Source organism: Antechinus flavipes, chromosome 6 (assembly GCF_016432865.1).
Source record: "Antechinus flavipes isolate AdamAnt ecotype Samford, QLD, Australia chromosome 6, AdamAnt_v2, whole genome shotgun sequence".
NCBI classification, from domain to species: Eukaryota; Metazoa; Chordata; class Mammalia; order Dasyuromorphia; family Dasyuridae; genus Antechinus; species Antechinus flavipes.
Window position 1 is genome coordinate 6,905,984 of NC_067403.1, and position 15,079 is coordinate 6,921,062.

At 42.9% G+C, this 15,079-nt stretch overlaps 1 protein-coding gene across 4 annotated transcripts in view; it reads left to right on the forward strand.

Moving 5' to 3' along the window:
* The window catches only part of CPEB2 (cytoplasmic polyadenylation element binding protein 2), a 64,221-nt gene that overhangs the window by 32,991 nt on the left and 16,151 nt on the right, over nucleotides 1-15,079 (forward strand). For all 4 annotated transcript variants that reach the window (XM_051967229.1, XM_051967230.1, XM_051967227.1 and 1 more), the window contains 2 exons: nucleotides 13,328-13,498; nucleotides 14,387-14,476. In XM_051967229.1, coding sequence (XP_051823189.1) covers nucleotides 13,328-13,498; nucleotides 14,387-14,476 — 261 coding nt within the window. The remainder of the gene's footprint in view (nucleotides 1-13,327; nucleotides 13,499-14,386; nucleotides 14,477-15,079) is intronic.

The window sequence follows — 15,079 nt, forward strand, 5'->3', positions numbered from 1 at the left end:
TATTCATTTCCCAGTGTTCTTTCTTTGGGTGTAGCTGCTTCTGTCCATCCTTGATCAATTGAAACTGAATTAGCTCTCTTTATCAAAGAGATCCACTTCCATCGGAATACATCCTCATACAGTATCGTTGTTGAGGTATATAATGATCTCCTGGTTCTGCTCATTTCACTTAGCATCAGTTCATGTAAGTTTCGCCAGTCCTCTCTGTATTCTGCTGGTCATTCCTTACAGAACAATAATATTCCATAACGTTCATATACCACAATTTACTCAACCATTCTCCAATTGATGGGCATCCTTTCATTTTCCAGCTTCTAGCCACTACAAACAGGGCTGCCACAAACATTTTGGCACCTACAGGTCCCTTTCCCTTCTTTAGTGTCTCTTTGGGGTATAAGCCCAGTAGAAACACTGCTGGATCAAAGGGGATGCACAGTTTGATAACTTTTTGAGCATAGTTCCAAATTGGTAGAGGAGCTACTTTAGAGATGATCTGATCTAGATACTTCATTGTATAGATTGTATTTTGTTTTGTGTAGTTCGTATTTTGGGGATGGTGAAAGGAGCATGATAGGAGAGGAGGATGTTGGCCCCATGTGTAAGAGATGATTATATTATAGAATGGGTCATTTATTTAGCTAGTTTTCTCTTAACATTTCTAACCTCAATCAAAGCCAAGTTCCTGACTTAGAAACATTTCTGCTGTTGACAAATGTTAATTGATGTCTTGGGAAAAAGTCTCCTGTTATGATTTCTTCCTAAATCTTCCTAAACCTGATCCCAATCCCTGAAGGCCCCTCCTCCCCTCTCCCCCACGCCATATTGCCATCTTCCGACTGCTGGAAAGTTAGTGCTTTTCCTTAAGATTTCAGTCCGTTAGCAAGTACTCCCCACCTGCCCTGTGCCAAGCACTGTGCTGGATGCTGAGGATGCAGATAACAAAAAAAGAAACATTCCCTGCAGGCAAATGCGGATGGCACCTCAGCTGAGGAGATGAGCTGTAGAAAATCATGCCCACGTGTGTATAGGGATACACAGAGACAGAGTTAATTGGGGAGGTATTAGAGCCGTAGATTTGGGGAATGGCTCCCTGTGGAAGGTGAGGTTTGGAAAAAAAGAGATCTTGAAGAGGCTGAGTAGGGGAGTGACTTTGTGTTAAGGAAAATGACTCGGGCAGTTGCACCCAGAGGCTGTCCTAGTGTAGAAAGGCTTGAGCCTGGGAGACCAGTTAGGAGGCTGTTGCACATCTCTGGGGGACAGGTCAGGAGCTTGGCTGCCCGGCAGCCGAGACACGTGGGCACCTTGGACAGAGGGGAGCACTTGGGGCTCTGTCCAGGGTGCCGTTGACAGGCTCTTCCATTCTCCCTTTACATCCCGGTTGGCTCCCCTACGTTGTCGATGGCTGCGGATTTCCACACATCTAGACATGGTCTCGAGCTTCATCCTGCATCCCCAGGTGACACTTGGGCCTGTAAATTGGGTGGCCTTTTTAGCCAGGTGTGAGTGAAACCGAACTCCTAACTCAGCGTACAGGTGACCCTCAAGGAGCCTTTCCTGCAGTTTCATTTCGTGCCCCTTGTGGGAACCACTCAAACACAAGGACCTGGGTTGAAGATTCTCCTCTGACGCCCTCTTGTGTGAGCCCACCCTGCAGTCAGTCCTGGGTGGCACCGAGTGCTGGGCCTGGAGTTAGCGAAGCCTGGGCTCAAAGGTGGCCTCGGACGCTCGCTGTCCAATGAGGAAATGGCAAGGGCCTCCAAGAGCTTTGTGGTCCTGGAGACGCGGGCAGGCCGCGGGCCGTGCCACGGATCCTTGGGGCTCTAGGCTGCCCTCCAAGGCTGATGGTGCAGGAGCGGCAGAGACCTCGGCCCTCCCCGGGGAGGCCCAGGTGCCTTTCTGGGCTGCGAGTTGCACTTAGAAGAGAGTATCTTCTCTACACTTGGGGTCCCTCAGGCCCGCTGAGTGCTTTGCATTCACTTGGTAGTGGGAAGGTTTCCTGCCAAGAGATAGATTTCCATCCAGCTTACTGTATCACCTCCCTGTGGAAACTGTCTTGATTTAAGAGAGTCAAGAGTTAACTAAAGTAAGTGTGGTGTCAAAATCAACACCTCCCTGGAATGGTTTTAGCTCCCAGACTGATAAAAAGGAGGCTAAAATAAGCTCTTGCCTTAACGGGTCCAAAGGAGGGCTGGCTCTCTTTCCCCTGTGATCTCTGCTCCCCCTTCCAGGGACCCAGGTTCACACCTCAGTGATTCTTCCATTAACCCGTCAGTGGCCAAGTCCCGTGGGTTTGCCTTTCTGACTCCCTCAGGCAGCCTCCTCTCCTTGCAGCTGGATTACAGTAGTCCACTCTCCGCAGTGGGAGGCCAGACTTATTCCACAGTTCTGATCGGCTTCTTCCCCAGGCTCAATAGGCCCCAATGACTTTTTGTTGTCTCTTCAAGGCCTTTGGCTCCGGTCTGCTTTTATAATCTCTTCACCTTCACACACACTAATCTAAGCTGACCTCGTATTCTGTGGAGTCTCTCCCAGTTTCATCCTTCTGACCCTTTGCTCATTTGTCCCTGATGTACTCTTCTTTCTTATCTTTCTCTCTCAGAATCCCTAGTTTCCTTTACATTTTAGCTTCAGTGCCGCTATCGGAGGCCTTTCTGACGGCCTTCTCTTCTCTCCCCGTCTCCCCCTCCACTCGCACAGCTGCTGGTCCTTTACCCATTACCTTGGATTTGCTTTATAACTGCTGATGAGCCCATATCATTTCCCAGACAACTCTAAGCAACTTGAGGATAGAGCCCATTTTATTTATATCTCTGTGTCCTCAGTGCCTGGGATAGTGGCTGATAAAGTTACCATTAATTTAATAAATGTTGATTAATTGGTGCTTGTTTTGGGTTTGAGGTGGCTGTCATCTGGTCAAAGGAATAAAAAAAAGGATAGTGAATAAAGAGAAGCGATTCTGCTTAATTATGCCCATAAAAACTTGAGATTAAGATAATTTAGTGGGTAATTCACAAGGAAGTGTATGATTTACTCCATATGAATTTATCAAATCATTTCTGAAGTTCAAAGAAGTAGATCTGCTGCACAATGGCTTGGTATTTGTTTATGTTGTTTGGGGGAAAATTGGGGGAAATAGGAAGAGAAAGAAGCATATTGGCTTTAAATAGGTATGTTGGATTAATTTGGAAAAATTCCCGAGACCATACCCGTTTGTATAAATTGTCCTATTCTTTGGAAAGTCTGTCAATTGTATTGACTTTTTCCACCAATTCCCAAGAGTTCTATTATGATTAAACTGTTTACAAAAGAAAGCTCAAATACAATCTTCCCTTTTTCACTAGAGGAGGAAACTCCAAAGTTAAAGCTTTATTTGTCCTCTTTGTTTTTTCTTCGTTGGATCTCTGTTGTCCCACAAGTAAGACGAGTCAAGCTCCTTTGCCCTTGTTATCTCATTCATGTCCATTTCCTCTCTGCTTCCTTTTATAGTCCTGCTTTGCTCACTTAGGACATTCCCTTGGCTCTGCCAGTTCCCCTTTTCTTCCCTCTGGGTCTTGAATTTCTATCCTTTCTTTAAAGCTCAGTTCAGTTGCTCCAGTACATAAAGCCTTTCCAGTTCCTTAGTTGGTAATGAGGCCTTGAGTTTCACACAGTGTTTAGGAACTCTCGAATGCCCTATTTGTTATATTTTTATTCGGTGATCTATAGTTATCTTCCTCCTGGAGTCTATCTTTTGTGAGGGTAGGGACTTGCCTTAGCTAAACTTTACATCACTTTTCCCTAGTGCTTAACGGAGTTTCTACACAGGTTGTTTAATAAATGGTTGTCTGATCTTTTTAATCTTTCTAATGCTTAAGCTGAGATTTTTCAGCTATCTGTTCATTTGGGAAGCTCTTAGGACTTCTATCCCTAAAAGAGAGATGTAGAAGTTCACATAAAAATGAATATATGCAAAAACAGCCCCATTGATTCCATCAGTCTTAATTTAGAGACAGTAACAAACTGGTCTGAATTTGGAATGAGAAATAAGAATTCCAAATTTTAGGTAGTTTAAAGTTAGGGCAAGAATGACAAAGTACAGTTTAGCTTCTCACCACACTATAATTTAGCTTTTGAATGATTTATTCTATTCTGCCTCAAACACCTTGTCCTAAAGAAATCCAACAAGTAGTTGGGAAGCACCTGTTACTTATCAGGTGCTTAAAGGAGAAATTGAGGTATAGGTTAGAAAAACGGCTGTGTGGAGAAATTTGTTCATTGTGAACAGTGGTCAAGTCATTGAAACGACTGTTAAGTTCCTTCTAAAGATGTGCTTATAAATTTTTGATAAATTAAAATCTGTTTTCGGTTTGGTTGCAGAGTTAAAAGTTGTTCGCTTTCATATATCAAGATGTTTTCCTTCCTTTATTAACAAATGTTTCTTAACAGGTGCTGTTAAATCTTGAAGTGAGTCTTTGTTTTTAGTTTCTCTTCTCTCCATTATTTAACTCTTCTGTGCCCAGCACACTCTTCATTAACATAAACAAGTCAGTACACAAATATTGACGGAGCTATTTTCTCTAAAGATCAGCATACGCAGGTAGAATAATAGACAGATTATATAATCCGAACTGAGCAAACAGGTGGAGGCCCTCTGCTTCCTGAATTGCTTCCAAACCAGTGCGTCACTGTGTGCTTATTAAAAATGTTCCATAATGTAAGTTGTCCTCTGCCAGGGTAAAGCAGCACATTTAATCTGATTTAGACTTTATCAGTTCTTAATGGGGAAAGATGGCAGGAGGAGAACCTTAGTCCTTTGTTCCTCTGTGTCAGCGAGGCTGGGAAGTGCCCAGACGGTTGCCTTTTTCTCTGGGTAGAGCCCCATGACTCTTGCCAGTCTGTGGGAGCAGGGGGCCGGGGTGTCCGTCCAGGCCCCAGCTGCCTTGCTGGGCACCTTCTGGGCAGCTCCCTCCACCGCTTTCCCTCTGCCCGTCAGCCTGCTGCTGAGTGCTGGGTTTCAGGCCCGCCGACCTCCTGTTCACCGTTTGTAGCTGGGACCCCGAGAAAAGAGGAGATGGGACTGGGGTCTTTCAGATATTTGTGAAAGGAGGGGGCTGGATCCATCTGCGTCCTGGGCTAGCACAGTGGGTGGGATGCCGGGTCAGGGCTCAAGTCCGGTGGTTGGTTGTCGTTTGTCGTCGGGGCGACCGTGACCTGGGTAGCTGGTGCTGGGGCAGTCGCCGCCCGCGCTCCTCCGGGGCCGGCCGGGTCCCGTGGCCAGATGATGTCCTCAACGAGTCTTGGTTTGGCCAGGCCAGTCCATTCAGTGGCTAAGGCCAAGTAAGAATGGAGGTGAAGAAGGGCTCCTTTTACCTAAACAACCACAAATCTGGAAAGGGAAGATCGTCGGGAGTTCTGGCAGGAACGATTCCATTCTCACTCGGGATCAGGACCCAAATCCGGACCAAATGGGGCTGGCCCAGGACCCGTTGTTGGTCAGTCTGTGAGAGCCAGGATGATTGGAGTTGGTGGCGTGGCCCTTAAGCAATGTAGCCAGTTATCCCAAAGGGAAAAAGCGGGAGAAGGAAGTGGCCAGCCACGCCGGTGACTGCCAAGGAGACCCAAAAGGTCACGAAGAACTGGACGCAGTTGGGAACGAGGGACTGCCGCCGCATGGCTCTCCCTCCTACGTGATGGAACCTCCCCGAGGCCAGGACTGGTTTCATTCATGCCTTTGTGGCCCCTCCCTCCCCGTACAGTCGGGAAGGCCTCTGTTAAATACTTAGCCATGGGAAACACTTTCTGTAGGAAGTGTCCTCTCAGTCTTGGGGAGTCAGAGGGGCTCTGGGCATGGAAGGTCCCTGTTGGGGATCATCAGGTAGGCCTTGGTGCTGGACATTGGGGGGCGGCGAGATGCACAGGAGGGTGGGCTAGAGCCAGAATGCAGAGGGACGTGGGCGGCGCCCTCGGTGGTGGTCCCTGATTCTCAGAGAGTTGAGAAATGGCTGGTGTTGGAGTCAAAGGACGGTGTCCCTGGGCTGATCAGACCCTCGCCCCAGGTCGGGCCAGTCGGACCCTCACTCTGGGTCGGACCAAGTAGTTTATGTGCCCTTTGGCCAATGGGACCTTCACCTCAGGTCAGGCCGACTGGACACTCGTGCCAGGTCGGGCCAAGTAGTTCGTGTGCACACTGCAGGTGGGGACGGGTCCCCTCTGTGGAGCTCCTGCACCACCTCTGGGGATGTGTTTGGGAAGCCTTGGTGGGGCTGTCCAGAGGCAGTCGGTGATGTTGGGGTTGGAGCTTAGAGGAATGAGAACTTGATATGTGTGGGATCATTTGCCTAAATCTGGTCCTCGAACCATGATGACAACATTGGGGGAGAGAAGAGGACCCAGGGCAGAGGGTGGATATAGGTGTTAACCCAGAAAAGCACACCCAGGGGAAGCCATCATGGAGGAAAAGATTCAGAGGGAAAAAGGAGTCTCTAGCAGAAAAGTAGGTGATGAGTCCATCTAGAAAAAGCCATTGTATTTAACAATTCAGCACCAGACCTATTGGAAAGAGCAGCTGGGATCGGTGGGTCCAGAAGCCAGAATGCCAGGAGTTGAGGAGAGCCGAGTGAAGGAGGAGAAGCAGCCCTGTGGACTTGTACCACGGTACCACGGGTATAAGTGGAAAGGGTTGGGTTGGTTTGAAGCCAGAAATTCTGTCACTGGTGAAGGGGGTACAGCGGGGTGACGTGAAGGGCGTCGGCAGAAGGGAGCAAAGAGGACTGTCACCTCCAACAAAAGCCCCGAGAGGGAAAACATCTTCACAGTTAAAGGTTCTGATAAAGGCCTCATTTCCAAAATATAGAGAGAATTGACTCTATAAGAAATCAAGCCATTCTCCAATTGATAAATGATCAAAGAATATGAACAGACAGTTTTCAGATGATGAAATTGAAACTATTACCACTCACATGAAAGAGTGTTCCAAATCACTATTGATCAGAGAAATGCAAATTAAGACAACTCTGAGATACCACTACACCCCTGTCCGATTGGCTAAGATGACAGGAAAAAATAATGATGAATGTTGGAGGGGATGCGGGAAAACTGGGACACTGATGCATTGTTGGTGGAGTTGTGAACACATCCAGCCATTCTGGAGAGCAATCTGGAATTATGCCCAAAAAGTTATCAAACTGTGCATCCCCTTTGACCCAGCAGTGTTTCTATTGGGCTTATATCCCAAAGAGATACTAAAGAAGGGAAAGGGACCTGTAGGTGCCAAAATGTTTGTGGCAGCCCTGTTTGTAGTGGCTAGAAACTGGAAACTGAATGGATGCCCATCCATTGGAGAATGGCTGGGTAAATTGTGGTATATGAATGTTATGGAATATTATTGTTCTGTAAGGAATGACCAGCAGGATGAATACAGAGAGGCTTGGAGAGACCTACATGGACTGATGCTAAGTGAAATGAGCAGAACCAGGAGATGATTATATACCTCAACAACGATACTGTATGACGATGTATTCTGATGGAAGTGGATCTCTTCGATAAAGAGAGCTAATTCAGTTTCAGTTGATCAAGGACGGACAGAAGCAGCTACACCCAAAGAAAGAACACTGGGAAATGAATGTAAACTGTTTGCATTTTTGTTTTTCTTCCCGGGTTATTTCTACCTTCGGAATCCAATTCTCCCTGTGCAACAAGAGAACTGCTCGGTTCTCACACATATATTGTATCTAGGATATAGTGAAACCCATTTAACATGTATAAGACTGCTTGCCATCTGGGGGAGGGGGTGAAGGGAAGGAGGGGAAAAATTGGAAAAGAAATGAGTGCAAGGGATAATGTTGTAAAAAAATTACCCAGGCATGGGCTCTGTCAATAAAAAGTTATTATTAAAAAAAAACAAAAAACAGAAAAATGAGGGTCTGGGAGGGAAGGAGAAGGGCTGGGCGGCCCCCCATGTTCTCACAGACTTCTTAAGGAGGAGTAAAGGGATCTTCCTGGATGAGCAAGGCCCACCTGAAACTACCTACCATAAATATGACTTCTCGTGGTGTTTGGCAGCAGGTGGGTGGGAACAGAGAAGGCAGATGGTGGGGAGGGGGGAGACAGTCCAGGGTTGGGGGACGCAGAGGGCGAGTGTCAGTAGGAATGGGGGGCAGAAGTTGAGACTGGTTTGTGTAAGAGTGCCTGAGGGGAATTCTGCAGCAGATGTCTTAGACTGGGAAAACAGGAGGGGAAAGGATTTGAAGATTTTAATCTGTCCTTGTATTTTATCTGTTAGATCTAGACTCATGTTCTACCCTGTGATGATTTCTGTGACCTTTCCCAACGCGTTAGCGTCCTTGGCTTTGTCTAGCGGTGGTTCTCCATTCCTGAGTTAAGCCATCCAGGATGGTCAATTGTGAATCTACCAGTGTCATCATCTCAGCCCCAGGGTCTTATACTGGGGGCTCTTGTAACTAAAGGCGGGGTCACAAATTATGACTTACTGTCAGTAAATGCTTAATTTGTGTCCCTATTTTTTATACCTATATACCTGGGGTCACATAAAAATGTCTTGGGCAAAAAGAGGTTGTGAATGAAAAAGGTTGAAGCTCTAATCTAACCTGGGCCGCATTCGTCTTCCTGCTCCTCAAGAATAGATATTTGGAACATAATTTTTCACAGCAGCGTGGCTGTGTGTAAATGCATTCACGATCGGTCCACAAATGGCTATCTAACCTTCCACTTCAGAAGCCCGAGTTCTTTATTAAGAGTTTTAAGTCCTGAGGAGGAGCGCCCAGTGGGATCACCAGAGAATGAGTGTGTTGGCACTTTTTCTGAATACAGGACAAATGGTGGAAGAAAGGAAAGGGAAAGCTCTGCAGGAGGGATCTAGGATCAGCTCGTCTAAGCGGTCACTGGGCTCCTGCTTTTTCCCTTTTTCCTCTTGTGAACTCTTGGTGGTGGTGGGGGAAGGAATGCGGCACCTGATGCCAGAAGAGCCAGTCCTGCCATTCGCCAGCTGTGATGGGAAAGTCGTTAAGGGCCGGCTGTCTGGGTTCTCTCTGGGCCGTGCCCAGCAGGGTGGGGAGGAGCGAAGGAGCAGCAGTACTCACTGTTTGGGTTTGGGGTTCTCTGTGTATGGAAAACCAAAATCAAGCTCGGGCCGTGTGCTCTGTGGGCAGTGTGTCTGCGGAGTACACACACAACCGTAATAGTCGTCACGTACACGTATCGGACGGCCGTCACCTTTAGGAGCTGAGCTCTTGAACTTGTTTGTTGGCCTGGAAATGTGCTTGTCTAATACAGAAATAACCAGTCTGCCACTTGTTTTGGAAATCCATCTTTTGTGACTACAGAGATTTTTCCCATAATGTCTTTTGTTGTGATCGCTTTCATTCAAATAATGAGATTCTGCTTATATAAAGGACTGTGAACTCTAGTGAAGATCATCTATGATAGTGGCCTTTAATGAGAAGTGTATTGATTTTCTTTATCTTGTTTTAGTAAGAAATTTTAAGCACTGAAGTTTTCAGGTCCCTACTGAAAATGGATTTTTTCTTCTTAATAGTTAGTATGGAAATAATAGAGAAGAGCAGGAAATCACTTAATTGATATCTTTGTCCTTTGATTATAAAGAAAAAGCCCATCTTGTCTTAGTATAGCCACAGATTTATTTGATAAGCAGATCTTTGTCTTGCCGCATTTAACTACCTTGGCTACCATTCGTTGTTTTTATTGGTAAGTTTCAGCATTAAAATTTAGGACCAGGAAGAGACTTTCCCATTGTCTTTTCTTCTTCACTTCCATTTGTGTATTAACAAAGGGAGAGTAGGAAAATGGAAGAGAAGCAGGATGATAGAAGACAAAAATAATTTTTTCTAGGACTTTTTTTGAGTAAAGATTAACATTGTAGAGTTTTCAGATTACTTCTAGAAAAGAATACATTAAAATTGTTTTCCAGATAATAAAATCTACCATGTTAATTCTTCATTTTGTTACCATAGATGGGCATATGTGAAATTTTTATTCCTTTCATGGCATCCTTTGATCCTCCTGGATTTGAACTTAGTAAAGTTAGACTTCTGATAGTATTTATGCTAAAGAGAAAATAAAATAAATTTAGTCATTTGTTTTTGGGAGGAAGAGTAATTGCTTCTAACAATAATACTTCTATATTCAATATTGTATTTCTGTTCAGATAAAATCAATGCAGAATTATTCTAGCCAATTGCAGAAAAGAATTTATAACTTCAAAGACACTGAAGTTGTTCTCTGTGTACTTATCAACAGTAAAACACTTTTTCAAAGTAAAACTTGCAAACTCCTGCACTTGATTGAAATCAAGAGTTGACTTGAAACTTTGAAACTGAAAAAAAATTTACATGGCAACTATTTCCATAAACCAAAAAAAAAAAAAAAAGATAATTAATCATCTTAATGGCCAAGTTTTTTATGGAATTGGATAAATCTTTCTCACTCTAATATTCTTTTTTAAATCTTATTCACGTTTTATCCTTGAACTTTTGAGTTCCAGATTCTTTCCCTTATCCCCACTCCCAGCTTCCATTCAGAAACCACATGTGAAGTTACACAAAACAATTCCATAAAAGTCATGTTGTGAAAGGAAACATAGATCTCCTACCTTAATAAAAAGCCCTCAAGAAAAATAAAGTTTTAAAAAAAGAGAGAGTATAATTTCAATCTGTATTCAGACACAATCAGTTTCTTCTCTGAGTATGGATAGGATTTTCATCCGAGTTGTCATGAATTATTGTACTGATAAGAATAGCAGAGTGGTCATCCCTGGTCATCCCAGAACATTGCTGTTTACTTTGCTCGAGTTCATGAAGGACTTTCCAAGTTTTACTATGGGAGCATCCTGTTCATCATTTCCCATAAAACAATAATATTCCATCAAAAACATATACTGCAATTTATTCAGCCATTCCTCAATTGATGGGCATCCCCTCAGTTTCCTAATATTTGCCCTGAGAAGAGAGCCTGCTACAAATATTTTTGTACATGTAGCTCTCTTTCCTTTTCTTCCCCATTTAAAAAAATCTCTTTGATATTTATGCCTAATAGCTGTATTGTTAGCACAAAGGATATATATGAATTTGCAGCCCTTTGGGCTGCATATTTTTTGATCATTTATCAATTGGGGAATAGCTTTTTTTATGAATTTGACTCAGTTCCTCTGTGTCTGAGAAATAAAGTCTTACCAGAGAAACTTGCTTCAAAGTTCCTGTTGCAATTCCTATTGTTCATTGTATTTCCTCCCATTTATTCTATTCTCTCTCCTTTTATCCTGCCCTCTTCTGGAATGTTTTGCTACTGATCACATCCTCCCCCAATATGCCTTACCTTTTATTCCCCTCCTTCCTTCCTTTTTCCCATTCTTCCCCTATTTTCCTGCAGAGAAAGATTGATTTCTAGACCCATGAAGTATGCTCATTTCCTCTTTGAGCCACTTCTGATGAAAATACACTAACCCTCTCCTTCTTCTCTTCCCCTCTACTGGAAAAGCTTTTTCTTGGCTCTTTTATGGCAGATAATTTGCTCCATCCCATTTCTCCCAGAACATCCCTCTGTTCCCCCATAATTTCATTTTTAAAAAATATTATGCTTTCACATTCAACTCACACCTGTGTCCTCTGTTCATATGTACTCCTTCCAACTTCCATAATAGTGAGAAAGTTCTAAGAAGTTACAAGGATCATCCTCCCATTTAGGAATGTAAACCTTTAGTTCCTTGTAATATCACTCTCCTGGTTACCTCCTTATGCTTCTCCTACATTTGAAAGTCTCATTTTCCATTTAGCTCTGGTCTTTTCATCACAAATATGTGAAGATCCTCTGTTTTACTAAATGTCCACCTTTTTCTCTGAAGAAAGTTTTGCTGGGTGGGAGATTCTTGGTTGTAGTCCTAGCCCCACTTTTCTCTGGAATATCGGGCTCCAAGCCCTCCAGTCGTGAAGGGTAGAAGCTGCTAAATCTTGGGTGATCTTGACTGGCTTTACTGTGTTTGAGTTGTTTCTTTCTGGATGCTTGGGATATTTTCTCCTTAATCTGTGAGTTCTGGAATTTGGCATCATATTCTCAGGAGTTTTCCTTTGGGAACTCCTGAGGAGGTGATCAGTGGATTAAATTTCTATCTTACCATTCAGTTCTATAATATCAGGATGATTTCTTGAAAGATGATGTCTTGGCTGGACTGAACAGTGAGGAAGGTTTGGACAGACGCTGGTGGGCTGGGCTCTGCGGGGAGAGGAGGGGGTCTGCTCCCAACCTCTCCTTGAGGACCAGCAGCCAGGATTTATTAAGTGCCTGTGCTGGAGTTGGGAGACAGATCCCTGTGGGGCCCCTTCCCCCTGCTGTGCCGGCCCATTCTCCTCCTACCCCTCCCCCCCCACTTTCCCAAGGAGGTGGTGGCTCTGGGATCGCTTTCCCAGCACCCTAAGCCTTGTGGCGTCCCCTTTCACAGCAGCACAATGTCTGTCTGGCTCCCGCCATCCCTCGGAGGTCCAGGGAGAGCTGCTTCCCAAAGCCCTGCCTGATGCTGTTCTCCCACCTTACTGCCTTTGCCCATCTTGGCTTCTCTGTCACTCTTCAAGGCCCAGTTCAAATGCCGGATTTGTCTCCTTTTATCTCCTCCAAATTCATTCCATAGTTCTTTGATAACACTTTTATGGCTCTTAATACAGTTACTGTTTTATAATATATCTGTTATTTTCCTATTTTCTCTTTCCCTTACCCCATTTAGACTGTTGTATCTCTGGGCTTAGGGGTTGCCTCTTACTCATTTTCATATTCCCAACAAATCCTTAGTAAGTACTCAAAAAAAAGTGTGCTGCTTTGTGTTAGCTTCAGTTATAAAGTATGTTAATTGTTGACTGTTTTAGGTTTCCCCCTCACTTTTGGCACTATAGCTTTTGCCATCTACCTTTTACCTAAACACAGATGTTTTCCTTCATCCTTGATGATAATGCAGAAGCTTCATTTGATTATAGGTGCAATCCAAGCAGATTTTTCCTTTCCCCACACAGCCAGGTTATTGTTAATTTATCCAAAAATTAAGAATGTTCAACTATTTGACTTATAATATTATCTTTTCTATTAGTGGAAGAAGAGTAATTTGTTTCACCCAATCTTTAAAAACTATTCAGACCGTGGGCTTTATCACAGTAAAATGTGTAACCAAAATTTTTGTATTTCTTTTGAAGAAGCTAACTTTTTTCTTCGTTTAATCAGTTTACAAATCGAATATGTTGTTTATTAACATTTTAACATGTATGCTTTGTTTTTTTTAATCTGTTTCCTAAAATCCTAAATTACAATTTTATCATTTGTTTATGTGTTTTAGGCCGTTCTTCCCTCTTCCCAATAGATGACGGCTTGCTGGATGACGGCCACAGTGATCAAGTTGGTGTCTTAAATTCCCCCACATGCTACTCGGCTCATCAGAACGGAGAGAGGATAGAACGTTTTTCTCGGAAAGTTTTTGTTGGTGGTCTTCCTCCTGACATCGATGAAGGTGAGGTGATATTTTTAGTTAAAGAGGATTGGGTTTAGATTCAGTTTAAGTAAATGTAAATACCCATCTTGAACAGTCTGACTTTGAACTATTAAAAGGAGAACTGCTCTCCTTAAACATGTTATACAGTGTATTCCTTTGAATTGAGATTTCTGGACTCCAGTTAATGGCACACTTTGAGCAACAGTTAACATAGGACTTTAATTTTAATATCCACACCTTGATTAATTTTGATGTACTGTCATTTTTCCCAGATTTTTCCCTTTTGATTCCTTAAGTAAGCCTTATTTAGTAAAATGCTTATGAAATGAAAATATTAGATTAGGTAGTTCCTTGGATGTATACTTCTGGTTATAACCCATCATAAGCTTTCTAGGTGTTACTATAGCCTATTATGTTTAGTAGTTTGTACTGCAATCCTGTTAAAGACCTCTTAACTTAATCTGAATATTATTTAATGCCACAGAATATTTTAAAATTCAGTGAATCAGTTTAAATTTCTGCTTAATTGATTCTTTTGGTTTTAACATGATTTTCCCAGTTACAATTTTTCTTCAGAATGAATTTTTATGCAGGAAATCTAATAGCCTAATAGTCTTAAAGTATTTAACTTCTTTATAAACTCATTTTTGTCTCAATTCAGATTCTTAAAATATATTTTCTAGCATGCCTTATTTTTTTTTTAAGTAATAGATTTTTTAAATTTTATTTTTACTTTGAGTTCCAAATTCTTTCCTTCTACCTCTTCCCCTACCCACTGAGACGGTAAGAAATAGGAAGTTTTAAATCTCAAAACTATTTACTTCTAAAAACAACAGAGTATCTTTTTGAAGGAGAAATTGGGAAATGTGTCTTCTAACTCCTATCATTATGCTTTTCTTTTTAAAGATGAAATTACTGCTAGTTTCAGACGATTTGGGCCTCTGGTAGTAGACTGGCCTCACAAAGCAGAAAGCAAGTCCTACTTCCCACCAAAAGGTAAAAACACATAATAGAGTATATTTGAGCTAAGAGATTGCATTCTTCTTTTACCTTTTCTCATAAATGTCAGTACCAAGTGACTCAGAACTTTTTTTTTGGATGATTGTGTGTTCTTTGTGCATGCATGCGTGCACCATTCTTCCAGGGCACCTTTTTTTTTTTTTTTTTTTTTTTTTTTGATTATCTCTCCCCTTAACATTTCTATTAATTAGAAGAAACTGATCATTCATTGGCTCCTGGTGACCAAAGGGCTTTAAGAAGCATCCTGGTGGGCCTAGCTGAAATTCCGAATCGGCTTTGTCTCTGTGGACACGGGAACGTGTTTGGCCCGACCCAAATCCTTCTTGTTTTTCTCAGAAAGCACCCGGAGACAGTTTTCTCTGACCGGGAATTACTATCAGGAGGGTTGTGGAAGCAACATAATAGTGTAGGGGATTCAACCCCAGCCCTGTTAACTAATGTCTTTGAACTTTAATTTTCTTAATTATTAAATTGGGAGATTACGCTACATTACTTAAGGCCCTTCTAGGTTTGAAATTGTGTGGTTCCTATTCATCATATTCTCTGACTATAGACATGGTGCATATCTTGGTGTGTCCT